The sequence below is a fragment of the Podarcis vaucheri genome, assembly GCF_965113315.1.
Source record: "Podarcis vaucheri genome assembly, chromosome: 11".
NCBI lineage: Eukaryota > Metazoa > Chordata > Lepidosauria > Squamata > Lacertidae > Podarcis > Podarcis vaucheri.
This window is the reverse complement of record NC_138749.1, coordinates 22627314-22645354: the sequence shown is the minus strand read 5'-3', so window position 1 is coordinate 22645354 and position 18041 is coordinate 22627314. Positions and strand designations below refer to the sequence as shown.

The 18041-nt window shown below is 41.6% G+C and overlaps 1 protein-coding gene across 1 annotated transcript in view; it reads right to left on the bottom strand.

Annotated features, from left to right (window-relative positions):
- Nucleotides 1-18041, bottom strand: part of ITGA1 (integrin subunit alpha 1) — a 71604-nt gene that overhangs the window by 24860 nt on the left and 28703 nt on the right. Inside the window, exons 7-17 of the mRNA XM_082241808.1 lie at nucleotides 14844-14992; nucleotides 13934-14084; nucleotides 12788-12953; nucleotides 7590-7663; nucleotides 6259-6403; nucleotides 5937-6079; nucleotides 4873-5016; nucleotides 3687-3944; nucleotides 3056-3186; nucleotides 1710-1873; nucleotides 692-828 (exon numbers count right to left, since the gene is read on the bottom strand). Of these exons, the coding sequence (XP_082097934.1) occupies nucleotides 692-828; nucleotides 1710-1873; nucleotides 3056-3186; nucleotides 3687-3944; nucleotides 4873-5016; nucleotides 5937-6079; nucleotides 6259-6403; nucleotides 7590-7663; nucleotides 12788-12953; nucleotides 13934-14084; nucleotides 14844-14992 (1662 nt within the window). The remainder of the gene's footprint in view (nucleotides 1-691; nucleotides 829-1709; nucleotides 1874-3055; nucleotides 3187-3686; nucleotides 3945-4872; nucleotides 5017-5936; nucleotides 6080-6258; nucleotides 6404-7589; nucleotides 7664-12787; nucleotides 12954-13933; nucleotides 14085-14843; nucleotides 14993-18041) is intronic.

Genomic DNA, 18041 nt, shown 5'->3' with positions numbered 1-18041 from the left:
TTTATCTATTTATACAATTTACTTGTGTACCACAATTTAGTATGTATCATAATTGGGGGGGGGGGAATCCCTTTTATAATCTGGAACTGGACCAGACCAAACGGAGTCTTCATTCTGGTCCACTCCCTGCCTTGGGAAGTCCAAGAACTGTAGCGGATTGGCTCTCCCCTCCCAAAGTGAGCCATTCCATCCCACAAGAAGCTGCATATGAAAAGAGCATGTAACCCTCTGCCTGTCCCACACAGGGATGCAAAACAGACTCCTCAGTGAGTTGGGGAACTTGAACACCATAAAAATAACACCGTTAAGTCCTCCAATCAAATCATTTGTACAAAAATGCTTATATTATAAAGGTGTGCATAAGATAGGGTGCTTAGAATTATACGCAGCTTCATTTCATACTAAAAAGGAACTAAGCAGACATCAGGAATTGTCAAAAAATCATCAGTCTAATATACAGAAATATATGGAAAACTTGTTGGGGTGTTTGCAAGCACTGATAAAGAGAAATGAAACGAGAGAGTAAAGAGAATATTGTCCGCATACAAAAACAGTATAAATTCTCTCTAACTAATCCCTTACATAAAAACCACCATTATTTTTTAATTGTATGCATCCTTTCCACTAATGCAAAAAAAGGGGAGAGAGAAGGCAGTGAGGGGAGGGTTGCCACTTGATATGATTTACTTGCCAACATGTAGAAGTTATGGTTAACACATTCTGACCCTTTGACTGTGATATTTTTTTGCATCTTCCGTTCAAGAGTTTCTGTGAAAAGGCTTCGTGACAACTTTCTTTGGGCGTCAAGTGTAATCCAATACTGGATACCTAAGGGGGGGTGGTGAACAGGTACAATTAATTGCATTTGTAGAGCCTGACCCCAGAATAGTTTTCCTCCCTGAAAGCCCCCCAAATCTGCTCCAAATGGTTCCCCAACTCCCTGGACAAGAAATTAAGGTGTGTGAAAGTTGCAGGCGAGAGGAGAGGAGACGAGGGTGAAGTGTCATTGGAGAAGCAGAAGCCTCTTGCAAGAGTGGAATGACAACATTGGGTACAATCCATTGTCTCTTTCTCTGTCCTTTGCTTTCTTGCTTTTCTCGGCCACTTCAGATAGTCTGAAGGAGTGACAGAAGATGCATGAGTAACAAACACTACCATCTAAAAGGCTGTCATCTTCCATGCTGACCTGCCTGCTCCCTAGAATCTAGCGGAGAGGCCTTTCTCTGTGTCCCATCTTAAGAGAATCTCTACCCAGGCCTGGGAGCTCTATATAACATTGTAAAAAAATAACTTAAATTATGAATGCCTGCGTGAAGCTTAAACCCCACAGTCCTGGTTCAATCAAGCATGGAAAAGGAAACACAAATCCATAATGTTTCCCTTATTTCTGCTTCTTTAGGACATGGGAACTGACCTTCTCTTTATTAATGTTTACCATGCTTTAGATGATGGAATCTCCTGATTACTGCTTTAGTCTAATATGAAATACAATAGTGTAACGGAAAGATCAGTTTATAAAACAGTAATTCTATTGTATCTTTGCAGGCAGCAAATGAAAATGCAGTAAAGCCTTTGGCCTACAGTCATTTACCTGTAGGTTCTCCAGCAAATTCTCGAGGAACTGTTCTAAAGTGAGAGGGTTTTTTTATTAAAAAAAAAAAAAAGTTGGTAGACAATCTATATAGCAAAATTCAGTGCAATCTACTTACTTGTTTCATTCATTGTGGCCTCCTCTGATTTTAATTTGACTTTAAAACAAATTGTGGCGTTGATGAACACCCGTTGCTTTTGCATGTCATTGTTTATCTTCTGGATATTAATTTTGCTGGGTGTGAATTCCATGGAAGCATTGACTTCAGCAACATCTCGAGACCTAAGACAGATGCCGTCCATGAAACACAAACATGAGATTCCTCAGAAAAGCATTTTCTAACTTTTTAAATTTAAAAATGCTCTTTCTTCTTAGAGCCCCTCCTATTGGTGAATTTAATATTGTTGAAAGAAATAATAGGTTGCATCCATCTAAGTTATAGAGTTGACCCATTGAAATTAATGGACCTAAGGTAGAGAGCAATCTTATGCCTAAGAAGCTAGCATAAAGCAAGTTAGTGTAAATTAGCTGACATAAAGTTATACTAGATCCAAACCCCATTCAGCAGAGGGAAAACAAGGCTTTAGAACAGGTATTGGCAAACTTGGCCCTCCAGATGTTTGGGGACTACAATTCCCATCATCCCTGACCACTGGTCCTGTTAGCTAGGGATGATGGGATTTGTAGTCCCAAAACATCTGGAGGGCCGAGTTTGCCTATGCCTGCTTTAGAATAGTGTTCTACACCAGGTCATATGACTAAGCAATATGGGCTTAGGATCCAACCTAAGTACCTCCCTCTCTGGTCCTGCCCTGCCACACCCCCAGAATGCCCCTTTTGGGGGACTTTCACAAGTCTTGGATCAGCCAGCTTCAATTTAGGTAGCTGAGTCCTGGCTGAGCTGGGATGAGCAAATTACACTGTTGCATCTTTGGCTGAGCCAGAACTGCAGATGTTGGCTGAGACTGGCTGAGCTGGGAATCAGCTGACTGAGCCAGCAATCTGCTGCCTCCTATTCTGCTCATCTCAGTGGATCTTTGCCCTAGAATTGCTCCCTTAGTCATGTTACTCTGAGTAGGATTAACACTGAATGTAATACAATGGGCTTGTCCTATATTTCTGCAGTTATCCCCCAGTCCTTCCTTCATCTACCAGTATGAACTAACAATAATTTGTTAATACAAAATTAAACAAGCTGAAATTTATCAGACAAGAGAGTCTCTGGAGCAAAACAGCTGGAGAATTTCACCTCTCCTTTCATAATATTTGGCCTCTTGCTGCAGTTTTGCCACCCAGAAATAGTGTATATAATTTTGCCTCTGTCCTAGCCAATATGAATGAAGTTTGTGCTTGTTTTGGCGAGACAAGGATCCACACACTTAAAGAACGAGTTAACTAAAAGTCCCAGGTAACAATTACTGAAAAACTGAGCATTCTTTAAAGTGAAAGCTTTATCATAAATACCAGAAGAGGGCTGCCCCTCCAAGGCCTCCAATAGTGACATCTGTCAGTCCATCTCCATTCAAATCCATTTCACCATGTATCGATTGGCCAAAAAATTTCATCTTTTCCCCATCACCACCTGATGCAATGCGCTGTGGAAAGCACAATGACTTTATTATAGTCAACAGGGAAATACAGAACGTTTAACACTTCAAGATGGCAGTGTGGATAGGGATACTACTTATTTCTTTACTTTTTTGTTCAACACTCTTGGAGAATTAAATCCTTTCCTGTATTTAAAAATGAATGACACCAGACAGGCACCAAGTCCCAAAAATACTATTTAAATTGAATTTTAGAGCCTTATAAATACCCAAATATTCACATTACAGGAAGTATCTAAAATCTGGTTAATGCTGACATTCAGAGAGGAATCTAAGCCAAGTTCAGATTGATATTCATCAAAATGTGTCATTTGCTAACATATTAAATTAATCTAAACATAAAAAGTCAGTCTAGAGTGACTTTATAAACAAATCTGTGAATCTTGCAAAATTGAGTACTCCCAAATTTCTAACAGCCCCCCATTTCACCTACCATCAACCCCCACCCCATTCTTGTATCTAGACATACTCTTAATTTTCTTCCATACCTGGGCATATTCTTTCCTTATAGTGTTTCCATTGCCATGGTAAACATACACAGCTCCTCGATGATCATCTTCAAGGGGGGCACCTATGACTATATCATTAAACCCATCAAGGTTGAGGTCCTTTACTGAAGCAATTGAAGTTCCAAAACGGGCCCCACAAGGTTCATTCTTGTTGTGATTTGTGCAGTCATTGTGCTTCAGTAGCGAGCAGCATGTTTGCTTTATAGGCTCAAGGGTCATCTGATGTTCAAATGTCTTCTGTGGAGAAAATAACAATGGATTTCTGTCTACTCTGCTAACTTTTCCTGGTTGATGCTCTTCTAGTGCATCTCACCCATAATACTAGAAGTCCTTCTCATAATACTACAACTCGGAGTCATCTAATTTAGAAGATTCAGAACAGACCAGAGGAAGATCTTCTTTCCACAATGCAACTATGGAATCTGTTCCCTACAAGATTGGCCACCAGGGTTGGATGGGTGTAAATGAGGGCTAGATGAATTCATGCAGGATAAAGCTATCAATGGCTACTAGCCACAATAGTAATGTTCTACCTTCAAACCACTTGCTAGAAATTACAATTGGAGAGCGCATCATTGTACCCAAATTTGGCTTACAGTTCAGGCTTCCCACAGGCATCTGGTTGCCAATGTGAGAAAAGGATGCTGGACATGTTGGAGTAATCAGACATGAGAAAGGCTTAATGGGCGTAAATCACACCATGGATAAGCTAATTGCAGGTGCAAGTTCAGCTAAGCCACTTGTTATGGTAATGGAACAGGGCCCCAACTATATCTGTGATTAATGCATGTCAGCTCAATGGTGAGTCAGTCTGTGAGACTGAAGCTAGTCTGTCTTTCGTTGGTACTACTTTTCCAGTGATATGTCTTGAATTGCTGATTAGTGCAACGGAGATATTTTGTCCTTGCATGTATCTATATATATCTGTATCTGCAAAAGCCTGCAAGCTATATATATCTACATTCAGAACTGTTTTACTGAGCCTTATCTTTTGCAATAGTAAACTATCTGAACCTTCCTCTGCTTCTGACTGGTACTGGGAGCAACTTCCACTCATGGGTATCTCACCTAAGATTCCTAACATGACAGGTCTTTGGCCTGATCTAGCTGGATTCTTCTTATGCTCTTGCTGTTTAAATCCCAACACAGTTCATTTCTTCCTTACCTGGTTCAATGAATAAACATACACCTTGCCTTGTTCTTCTTTTTCGGTCCCCATGTACATAGGTGCTCCCACGAGAAGAAGATCAGTGAATGTATCTTTGTCAATGTCAATGGTTGTGATAACACTTCCAAAATAGGAGCCAATCTGTAATTGTACAAAATAGGATCCCCTCATGTAATCAATATGCATTTTATTATTATTTAACGTATAAACCACGTATCATTAAAGATGCCAAAGCAGTGTGTTCAAAAAGGAAGAGATACTCAGTACAAGTAAAAGAAGGAGGATGCTGTTGCTGGTTCTAGAAGTGGAGAGTGGAAACAGCGGCAGCTACTGACTTGTCTAGGTAAAGGAAAAAGGAACCCCTGACCATTAGGTCCAGTTGCGGCACTCATCTCGCTTTATTGGCTGAGGGAGCCGGCGTACAGCTTCCAGGTCATGTGGCCAGTTTGACTAAGCCGCTTCTGGCGAAACAGAGCAGTGCACAGGAATGCCGTTTACCTTCCCGCTGGAGCGGTACCTATTTATCTACTTGCACTTTGACGTGCTTTTTGACTGCTAGGTTGGCAGGAGCTGGGACAGAGCAACGGGAGCTCACTCCGTAGCGGGGATTCAAACCGCTGACCTTCTGATCGGCAAGCCCAAGAGGCTCAGTGGTTTAACCCATAGTGCCACCCACAAAAAAGATAAGAGGGTTGCTGCAGTGTGGTAGGTTGTTGCTGGCCTAACCCTGGAGGCTCAATTCCTACAATTTGTAGGAACTCTGGAGGTATGATCCCAAAGAGAGTCACCACTAGGGCACCACCTCCTTCAATTATCTGTTGTTGAATTTACTATCTGAATACATGACTGCGTCTAATACTTGAAATGAACATTGTGTAGTCACACATTCAGCATTACTGATTTATAAGCGGCTTCAGACACAGGGTAGAATTGTTCAGAACTGCAGCAATGATTCATGCTCTGTTGGTTTTTCTCTAAACTTTTTTTTATGGCAATATTCAGTATGGGACAAATATATCTCATTCTGAAGTATGTGAATTGCAATAACCCCACTTACTTACTTGCTCCCCATTTAATCTTTGAAGTATTTCTATATCTGCTCCTCTCATTCGATATATGATAACTTGACCAGTGTGATTATATCGTGGCTGGCCAGCAATGTACAGCACATCTCCAGGCACTGAAGCTGAATTTACTGTATAACCTAAAATAAAGAATGGGAGAGACAACGTTCATTCTCAGGATACTTTGATAATAGCTACTTGTGCCTCTTTAAAAAAAGGAAAAGCATGCATAAATATATTTCCAATAGGCCAATGCAGTGCAGTCCTAACTAAGGTTGGCTAGCTGAGAGAAAAGAATGAACTGGAATATTGGAGTCACCTAAGTATGCTGCAAGAGGCTCATTTCTTTCTGAAGACTTGTTATAAAATGTGTCATTTCTCGGGATTTGAAAGGCATTGTCCTTTAGCATGACGACAGTTCCATTCCAGTCATATGCTCCGACTGCTCCAAGCATAATCCAATCCTTACATAGCAGGAGAAATCAATTAGTTACATAAACCATCTACTTTTAACTATGTATCTCTACGACAATTCTCATTTTACATATCCATGAAAAAGAGGACGTGTCCTGGAAAAAGAGGATATATAGGAACCCTATGCGGGTGACTTCATAGGAATTATACGTACATATGCCCAGTGCTTTTTTTCTTAAAAAAAAATTAAAAATGTTTAGGGGTATTCTCATTCCGTCTGAGGAAACACCGTGACAGGAAATGAGGCTACTGTCAGGGGTAGCAACGGAACTGACAATTCACTGTGCTAGAGAAGAAACTAAAAATTTTAAGATTCTTCTCCTGTTAGCTTCACAAAATGTTTAGGGGTCTGCGTCCCCCCCCAAAAAAGCACTGCACATGCCACCTTGAGTTCCATGATGGTAGAAAGATGAGATATAAATTTCATTTATTTATTTATTCATTTTCAACTACGATATGTTGCCACTGTTTTCAAGGTAGCTAATAATCTCTCATTCCACACTTTTCCCCCAATTAGCACTCATGTGGTAAATCAAAATGCCAACTAGCTCCAGCCCTAACCTTGCACATGCCAGCTTGCCCCATGCCTGGCACCTGCACATTCAGCACAAACGCCTGCAGGGAGCGACATGTGCAACTGTATGTGCAAAATTGTCCATGTGATCTGCAACCCCATTTGCACAGGATTCCAGGTTGCATGGATGACTTTGCATGCACAGATGTATACAGGAAATCTACCCCACTGCATATTGTCATGCTAAGCCATTGAGGGTTGGACCCATCAGTGCTTCTCTTCTTTTTGCTTGAGCATTAGTTTTGAATGGGGTTCTGGCCCCAGATCATCAGAAATGCAGTCTGTGCACACACCCAATGTTTTGCCATGTTTATATGCGGGAACACAAGGGGAAAGGTCATCAAGTTGTACCGTGCAGCAATGCAATGAGACGTGTCTGAATGGCGCAATGATACTGTTTGGAAGTGTTTAGAAACTGTACAGTATGGAGTTTGAAAGGAGGGAGGTATCAGTATTGTGGGTTAATGGCAATTTTTTTAAATAACACAAACCTGGCCAAAGCATTACAGTGATCTTTCTGTTTGAGGATATTCAAGAGCTTCCTTCTGAAGAACAATTTATTTTAAAGAATAGCTATAGCCATAGATGACTGGTTAGTTTACCTGGGAATAATGAGCACTGATTCCAGCTTGAGACATTTCCATTTCAAAAGAGGATGCCAGCTGGTCTTTCGTAGCTATAAAACAGGAAATGCTTATTGTTTCAACACAAATGGATCAAAATGCTGACTATAAATACAGTGGTGCCCCGCAAGACGACCGCCTCGCGAGATGAAAAACTCGCAAAACGAAAGGTTTTTTCGTTTTTGAGTTGCCTCGCAAGATGAATTTCCCTATAGCCCAAAACGAAACTTGCCCCGCAAGCTCCGGGGACAGCGGGAAACGCAGCACGTCTTCCCCGCTGTCCCCGGACCTCTTTTGAAGCAAGTGGCGGTGGGGAGAAGCGATCTTCTCCCCGCAGCCCCTAGCTTCAAAAGAGGGGACAGAGCGGCGCTTCCCCTCTGTCCCTGGATGGTCTCCATAGGAACGCATTGATTGATTTTCAATGCATTCCTATGGGAAACCGTGCTTCGCAAGACGAAAAACTCGCAAGAAGAAAAAACTTGCGGAACGAACTAATTTCGTCTTGCGAGGCACCACTGTAATTCCAAACTAGAGGAAAGACTAGACCGTTTATTAAGAGTTACCAGCACCTTAACTTGGACACTGAGAGAAATATTTCAAACAGATATATTTTATTAGAAGAAATGTCAAAAATCTATCCAGTTCTCTCAAGTAGCAAAATCCTGAATTCTTCCCATCAGTTGCCTTGTCATCCATCAGATGTCTTCAAATCCCTACCCAGCTCACTAGGTGACTTTGAGCTAGTCATTACTTCTCAGACTAACTTACCTCACAGGATTGCTGTGAAAATAAAATGTTTGAAGGTGTCTTGTCCAAGTCTGGTTTAAACATAGTCATTTAAGGGAGAGCATGATGATTAACTCAGAACCATTGAGTAGGGTCTACTCAAAGTTAAACTTAATTGAATACAACTCAAACATTTTATGCAAATCTGTGCCCTGTCTCCCCTTTGGGGAGGGTGCACTGTTTTTGGCAGCTCACAAACTGTCTCCCTTCTTTAAAAGTGCCAAAGCTATTAATTTTCAAAAGTACAATCAGGGATAATAAGTAACAGATGTGTTCTCTGTTTCATTATCTTGCGGTTTGAAAGTTATTTTTATCAGGTCATTAAGTTGACTAACATCTCCAGTTACATGTAGGACGAGAGGATAGGAATATCATGCAGCTGGATTATTTTGCAATTTTGTTTTTTTAAACAGCAGACTATAAATGCTGAGAGTGAACACCACATGTATTACCAGAATTATTATCTATGGATTGCACTACCAGGCAACTTAACCAGTTGTGGGCTGGAAGTTATGACATCAAAAGAAATCCAACTGGAAGATTCACTCATAGGCATTGGTATATTGAACTAAGGGCAGTCTCATTAAGTTGAGAGGAAGAATATAATATTGGATCTAGCTATTTGTTAAAATCATTAATAGTCTTCTTTCCAGTCAAGAAGCTGAAAATCATTTACAAAATAAAATGCAACACTAAAATGTTACAGTTTTCAATTTCTATGCCAGCTATTCATAGACTTGACAGGGACTTCAAAGGACATCACCTGCTATAGGAATTCTACTACTTCAGCAGAATCCCTCAGAGTTGGCCATCCAGCCTCTACTTAATCCCCACGTCACACCACTGAAGAGGCTAGCCATGGTTCTGCAGAAAATGCAGCTGTCCTCTTCAGCAGCATGAACTGCTGCTGTGGAAATGGCAATGAAATATCTGGCTGTATAGATTGTTTTCCATTTGCACATACAGATACACAGAGCTCGGTTGGAATACAACCAATTTATAAGTGAGGAAATGAATACTTTTCACTAGCCAAGAATATATATATATCCCCCTTAATTGAAACAAGCTGCAATGCTGAGAAGCCATTGCGCCCAAACATTGTTTCTGTACAAATCCAATCATTCTAATGAGGTTACTAATTATTTGTTAGCAATGAAATGCTAATTTGTGTATTTTCATAAGTGAATTCCTATATTTATGCTCTCTGTTGACACTGCTGCAAATGTCACCCACAAGCAAGTCTATAATGATTATTCAGGAAAAACTGAGATTTTTAAATGGGAAGTATCCACAGATGTTTTCCCTGCTAGGAAATATAATCATTTACAAATTACTTGTACTGCTACATAACATTTTAGAGCACCACTAGCACATTAAGCACTAGAAAGAGCACAGAAGCAACACTGTTCATGCCAAGATGGCTTAGAAAGCAACGAACAGATTAGAACAGAGGCCTGCAAAAGAACAGAAGTTTGACTGATATTTAACATGCCAGGGCTTTGGGTCACAGCAGGCCCTGAATCTTGGTTCCAAAGATTCCAGCCTATGCAACGCTGTGATCTTCTGGTGTTTCTGTAAATAATACTGTGTGCATATATAATATTTCTGCTGCCTTGTGGGATGTTTTCAGGAGAAGAAAAGGCTAAGGAGTAAACCCTAAACAAATTACTCTGGATTTGTCCCAAAGGTGATTGGATGACCCCTGTTATGCCTCCTTCTGGCAACTCCTGCAGCCAAGCTGGTGGCAAACGTGATTGCTCTGCTTTACTTTAGACCACATCAGCTAGGCTAAGAGGTCACCTGGGCAGCCCAGAGCCTCCATACACACTGCCCAGGCTTGCGTCCAGGGAGGTCACTTTGATGCTGCTACGCAGTGGTTTGACTTCACCCCTGGAGGCACACTCCATTGTCTCTTGAGACAGATGGATGACAACAATATGTAACAATACAAGCGACTTTAGGGTGACAGTATCAATAAGTAAAACATATAGATGTAGGTTGCAGGGGTGCGAGAGGGTATCTGGGAAAGTTGGAAGTGATTGGATAAGGGTTAGAAAGTTTGAATCCTGGTGGGAGACAGTTTAAGAGTCAGCTGAGTTTGGGAATGGGTGGTAGCTGCAGTGAAAGCTGTAGGTGGAAAGCTGCCATTTGGATGGCAGCAGGATTGGTTTGATAAGTAGCTTCAGCATTGTTATATCAGTCATTTTTTTGTGATAAGAAATAACAAATCAAATAATACAGAATTGACCCCATATGTCTCTGTACACTAAGTGATTAAAAATTCTTATTTATTTGTGTTAGATGTATCGGTTGGTTGCTCGAGAGCAATCAGGCAATATGCCTCAATTGTTGTTGTTTAGTCATTTATTCGTGTCCAACTCTTTGTGACCAGAGCACGCTAGGCACTCCTGTCTTCCACTGCCTCCCGCAGTTTGGTCAAACTCATGCTGGTGGCTTCGAGAACACTATCCAACCATCTTGTCTGTCATCCTCTTCTTCTTGTTCCCTCCATCTTTCCCAAAATCAGGGTCTTTTCCAGGGAGTCTTCTCTTCTCATGAGGTGGCCAAAATATTGGAGCCTCAGCTTCAGGATCTGTCCTTCCAGTGAGCACTCAGGGCTGATTTTCTTAAGAATGGAGAGGTTTGATCTTCTTGCAGTCCATGGGACTCTCAAGAGTCTCCTCCAGCACCATAATTCAAAAGCATCAATTCTTCGGCGATCAGCCTTTTTATGATCCAGCTAGTCTGTTCTAAAGCTTTCTTATTGGTGGTAAAAACCTTTAGAATGCAGAGCGCCTCTATTCCGTGTCTTGCTCATTCACTGGCAGAATCTGAGAGTGGGCAGTGCCTAAATCTTCCCCAGCAGAGTAGTTTCTTGACCCCCATTCTGCACCTCCCCTCTCTGCGCGGAAGCCTACTGCACATGGACGGCTTGGGTAAAGGAGGACCTCCTTCCTCCCTGCTTTGCTCAGGCAATGTGTCCTGGCACCGCCTTGCCTCCTCTGAGCCCTGCATCTCCTCTCCACTAGAGGTGTGGCTTCCTTCCTCCACTGAGGAAGTGCTGCTTCCCACGATCTTTGGGGGCTCTCTGTAATCCATCCAGCTTTTCCCCTCTCGCCCCTGAGCCGATGGCAGTTCCCTGACAATTTGTCTTAATAAATTGTTGGATTATAGCACATGATGGTTAGAAGTGGGAAATGTCGAGATACTGTGGTGGCAGCAGTAACAGGTTTTCTATCAGAGACCCAGCTCAGATCCGTACATCTTACGAAGAGTGAACAGGTGCATTGGGGTGAGTCTGAGTAGTGCCAGGCACCACGTAGCCTTGTGGGCAAGGGTGGCATGACAAAACGTACATACCCTCTCCACCTTTTCACAGATTAGGGTCACTCCTGTATAACCAGGAGATGGAATTTGCACAACATGTTATATTGTTTTGCCCTTTTAATGCTGAAGCTCGTCATCAAATAATTTCCCCTTGTTGTCCCAAGTAGCAGGAAGGTCAGCTCAATGCTATGTTAAATATTTGCTGGGAAATAAAATCCCATGGGTGTTAGCAGCGACCAACTTTCTAGCAATAGTAGTGAGAACCTATTAACCATCTGAAGCTGGAATAATCATTATGTGAATATTTGAGCTGATGGTGTTTACAATATGGTTTGCTTTGTTTTTTTTTGCTCTGTTGTTAAGATGAAGGTATGTATACTGGATGCTTTTATTTTTCTGGCTTCTGGAATGTAATAGATTGATGACGATCTATCTAAAGAGGTTGGGCTAGTATCAAATCCAGCACCATGTCAAGAAAAGAGAAAAGCAGGGAAGCAAGCTGCAAGCAGATCCTGCACAGACACTAAACTGCATTTATGTCACTTAAGTTGACATTTAACAGCTGAGGAACACTGAGGCATAATATTAACCAACTAGCCTAAGAACAGTCATTGAATCTGTGACAGAAAACCCCTGTGTCATCTTCCCTACTAGCTGAAGTCTGGCTGGGGCTGATGGGACTTGTAGTCCAAAACAAATAGTTTTTAGCCAATGTTGAATCCTGCTGCCACATCATGAAAGTTCAAATGGACCAAATGGACCATTGGTCACAGGATTGGCCAAGACACTGTGCAACACGAGGCAGATGCTTCAAACCGCCTAATGGTAGGACCAGCTCTGATTAGTCTGGCTTCATGCAGCAATTGTTATTTTATTGTATTCCTGAAAAATGAAAAAAGGGAATTTCACTGTTGACCCTGGAGTGAAAAGAATATGAATTCCAGAATTGCCCTTTCTTGATTCAACTGCATAATGGAAAACTCCAGCAGCAGGAAACCATTTTTCCCTCATGAATATAATGCAGGAAAACATTCAAATTAAAGAAAAGAGGCGACCAAACATACCTTCTAGAGCAAATATTCTCTCTCCAAGAGCTTCAACAATAGTAAGCAGGGCCAATTCATCCGAGACATTGAAGAAATGCTTTTCTGTTGGCTCACTTGCAATCGATTTTATTTCCTCAACCAATTTTTCAGTGCTTAGGTTGCCTCTGTTGTAGTGGCCAAGAATCTATGGCATTTCCAAAAAGACATGCTAGTGTTGCAAGGTTTCAAAAAGACATTCCTGTAGCTCACAAGTGGTACCACATGGAAAACTGAAGAAGCAAATACAAGAACCATTGCCTTGGGAGATCCGTTAGCCATGGATGTTATATAACTATATAAATTGACCTGCTGTGACCAGACAGAAACAACGCTCAAGTCTGGACCTGGCCTGTGGAGATCAGCAATCAGGTTGCATGATGGAGAAAGTCTGGGAGGCTCCCATTACTGAACCTTCTGCTGGGATGTGTGTCCTTGGCAGATGCCTGGCTATGTCATCTGTTGATGTTGACCATGATCTAGAGAGCACTGTCCAAGGTTGCAAAGCCAACCGTATTGTACCATTATTGCTTCACTGGCCATTGTAATTTTGAGAAACAATATACCCCAGCAAGGAAAAGCTTTGTGGGTGCCAAATATGTGATTGTACAAGGGGAGCTGGCCATGTAACGTAAGATGAACCTGATGGATCAGGCCAACAGCCCATCTAGTCTAGCATCCTTGTCTCACTGTGGCCAACCAGATGCCTATGGAAATCATCCATAAGATCTATATTATAGAAATGTGCTACATGGATTTATTATGGTGGGAACTGGGAGAAGCCCAAAGCTAAACATATCCATTTCCCAAAGAGGAGTTAAGCTTTGCCAAACAGATCTCCATGGCCATTATCTCTATTCAGACCCAAACAAAGAGAATCAAACTTATGTGCACAGTTTGTACAAGCACATAAAGTCCTCCCTCACTTAGCTCTTCATCTGCAAAGTGGAGAAAATAATATAGATCTACCTTGTTTGTGGTATGAATTACTGAGATGCTGTGGGCAAAGTGCTACACCATTATTCTGAAAAGATGGTCATGCAGCGGGGAGCATGTTTCCAGATAAACTTGGGGAGAATGGAAGGAGAAAATTCTATGGATCTTTAGGCTCCTAAAAGTGCCACTTACAGCAATCGAAAATCTCTGTATATTTTCTTTTTCGCAATCTTCAATCACTTTCTTTAATCGATAGTTGTCGTGAGATTCTCCATCTGTCACAACTACCATGACTTTCTGGACCCCTGGGCGTGCTCCACGAGATTCTGTAAAAGCTTCTTTCCTAAAAAAAGTCAGAGAAAGAGAGCGATGCACAAGAGAAAAGCAGGCATTCTCCCAGCTAAGGGCCATAACCAATTATAAGCAGCAAGTACCAAACTAAGCAGGATCAACAGTAGCTAGTATGACATGCAATAAGTAATCATTTATTAAAGCCTAATACTACATCTGTAGAACCAAGAGAATTATATTGGCTGAACAGAGTCTCTGCAACCGGGATGACTAACCTGTCACCCTTTAGTGTAGCTGGACTCCCAACTTCCATCAGCCCCAGCCAGCATGACCACTTGTCAGGGATCATGGGAGTTGTAGTCTAGAAACCTCTGGAAGGTCACAGTCTCCCCATCATTAGGTTGGGGTGTTTGATTTGGGTTAAAATCCTTGCTGAAACATGAAGCTCACTGGGTCAGTCACCCTTCCTTACCCACTTTGTATTATGAAGAACAGTAAACAAATGTTCTAAATAAGTAAACAAACGGAGTTATATCCAACAAAGTTGGTGCAAGTACTTCCACTTGTGGATCAGAATTTTCCCTCCCCCTTCCTTTCACCACACTCCTCCAGATCCCGCAACCCTACCTTCAAGGCAGATAGACCAAGTTAATTCCAGTATCACAGGACCGCATTACAAATATCAACTTGCACAAAACCAACTTGTAAATTGGTGACAATTGGCGAGCATATGAAAAACCAGCATGGTAGCTCATGGGGGCTCGTATTGCATCTTAACCTTGATAAATATTGCACTGTATGCAGTACTTACCTTGCTGTATCAATTCCAAGAGCTGTCATGGTCTGGCGTCCTCCCCGCTGACCAATTTTCTTTGCTGCAACAAGCACTTCTTCCGTAGTTGTATATGTGTTGAGGTTAAATTCATGGGTGACATTTTCTCCATATTGAACAATCCCAACCTATAACACATAATGTCTGCTAAAGTAAGCATTGCAATGATGGAAGAAGAAGAAGAAGAAGAAGAAGAAGAAGAAGGAGGAGGAGGAGGAGGAGGAGGAGGAGGAGGAGAAGAAGTTGGTTGGTTTTTTTTTTTTTTGGTACCTCGCCCATCTGCCTGGGTTGCTCCAGCCATTCTGGGTGGCTCCCAACAGAATATACAAAAACACAATAGAACCACTCTTGGCACCTGCTCTGACAAATGGGGGGGGGGGGGAGAGAAGGAGGCACACAGTGGCAGTCTGCATGCATCTTCTTCTCCTGCCCCCCAAACTGCATGCTTTATGCCAATACCCTCCAACATTTCTCTGACGAAAATAGGGACGTCCCATTCCGTAATGATAATTTTTTCCATTTTTTTTATTGATTTCCCAAAAATTCAAAACAGACAAACAGACAAACATACATACATACATACATCCTGTTTAAATCTTAACATCTTTCATTCTTTCTAATTTAGCTTTAAACATCTTGAATCCGTAATGGTAATTTTAATATTTATACCCCACACATCTTACTGGGCTGCTTGCCCAGCCAACTTATATAAAAACATAATAAAACATTAAACATAAAAAACCTTCCCTATACAGGATTGCCTTCAGGAGGCTCAGGGTTCGGATAACTCCATAGCCTCCAACATTTCTCCAGTGAAAATAGGGACATCCTAAGGAAAAGTGGGACATTCTGGGATCAAATCAGAAACCGGGATGGCTTCTCTAAATCAGGGATTGTGGCGATCACACAGGGCCCCCAGACGTTTGACGGTCTATTGACCCTGTGCTACCACTGTGATTGCTTTCTTCGCTGCCACCACCCCGCTTCTCACGGGGACACATGGAGTCCAGACAGTTGTTAACATTAACAAACAATCAAGTTTATTTTTAAACAAGAGGAACAAGAGTATGGTTTCAGTTTATTTTTCTCTTGTCAGTTTCTTAATCTTAGTTCCTAACAACTCCAAACTGATTATTCCAACTATCTAACTGACTCCTCCTAACAATTCCTCTCACTCTCTCACAATACAACTTGACCAACCCACTGCCTATTCCTCCCTCTTCCTTCTCCAATTTCCAAACCTCAACTCTCAACTCCCAAACCTCAACTGACTTTCAAAACCTCCCACTCTAACTTTTACTCCCCCCTTGCATTCTCACTGGCCAATCACATCACACTCATTTTAACCCTTTCCTTATGACCCACCTAGGAGGCAAACGCCACAGGGATGTCCCTGGAAAAGAGGGACACTTGGAGGGTCCCAACTAAAGAAGTGCAAGGCCTTCAAATCAAGGCCACTCCAGAGCACCAGATCGGGCCCCAAATGGGGTTGTGCAGAGCCCACATCTATGCACTTATAGTGGGTTCCTCTTGCTTTCTGCTCAAGACAGAGAAGCTATCTAAAATGTGAAAACTGATTCACACTTGGCAAAAGCTTCCTAATGGAAAACCTGTTCTGGGTAGGACATTTGCATGGATCATACTTGTAACAAATCCTTACATATCCATCACATGAACACATGGCAGGAAGTCACTGCTGGTGGCAGCTGACCCCTTGCGCTTTTGGCATTACAGTTGCACGTGTGCGTGCTCATCAAACACACACTGTATGCGAAGTCCCTTAATTTCCCCAACTTCGCTTGTAAAAGAAACATGAAACAGAAAAGAAAGATAAACAACTCTCTCCCCACCGCGAAAAATAACCTCTTTCTTCATCTCCACTTGCTTTGATGTTATGGGAGGTTCTTGACTAGAGGTGATCTGTGCAATGTTCCATTAGCATATTTCAAGTTTATGTTTGCCTTTGATATTTTGAGTACACGCTGCTCAGTTGTGGGGTGAAAATGCACCTTGATTTGGCATATTTATCTGTTCCTCATCTATTATTAAAAGCCCTGTAACATTGACAGATTGAATATCAATAAGGCCTCTACAGGTTTTATCTAATCGTATTCTTTTATAGCCGGGCCAGTTTGCATTTTTAGTTTAGGCTTTGCAGATGTGCTTCCCAATCAGTTTTATAACCCATCTCTTTTTAGTAAAAACATCTTTGTTTACTGGCACTCACTGGTGCCATTTGAACCGAATAACGTCAATGGAAGCACAAATGTTTTACGGTTGCAAAAATTAAAATAGTGATAAGACAGTTATTACTGCAATTATAGAGTTTCACCTGAAGGAAACATGAAAACTACAGTTACGAAAATAAAATGTTAGTATGACACTTCATAGTTATTTTATTACAAATCTGAAACTTCTTGTGCAAGTTGCAGTCATTCCAACCTCCACCCTTCACTATGAGGTTTCTGTTTCAGGTGTGACATGCCTTTACAAATGCGTTACAGCTAGAAGAAAAAGGAAGCAGGCTGAAGACCGGGGTGCAGGAGATGAGAAGGAGCAAGTTCACATTATTACTACAGAAAAGAAATTAGATACAAAGATTCTTCCTCCACCTGTTATAGAATTCAGGATTGCGTGAACCAGTAACAAAAAAGTAGTAGATTTGAGACCCACAACACATAACCTTTGTTCTGGTGTTTACTGAGATCTTTGTTTCCATGTACTCAAATTTTGTGTTGAGACCTTTTTTGGGGTTTTGTTTTTTAAAAGAAAGGTGGCTAAAAATGTAAATAACAACAAAAATTCAGTAAAGGGGCTAGATGAACCTCTCTAGGAAAAGAGATCCAGACCCTGGATGTAGCCGCTGAAAAGGCCCTCTTCTAAGTCCTCACCACGTACCTTAGATTGAGGTAGGACATAGGCTGCCAAATATTGGAGAAAAGTGTCCTTCAGGTCGATGAAGGATATTTTCAGCCATAACCAACACTTTTAATAGCATTATCATAAGGACTCCCCTCCCTCTCCTCTTCTCTCCCAAAACAGATTTGAGGGGGCTGGAAGGAGAGGGAGGGGAAGTTCTGTTGCATAAGCAGAAGTCCTTGCGCTAATGACACGACTTCATTGGATACAACCCTATATGCCTGGAACATAAATATCATTGGATATATAGCTTCCAGT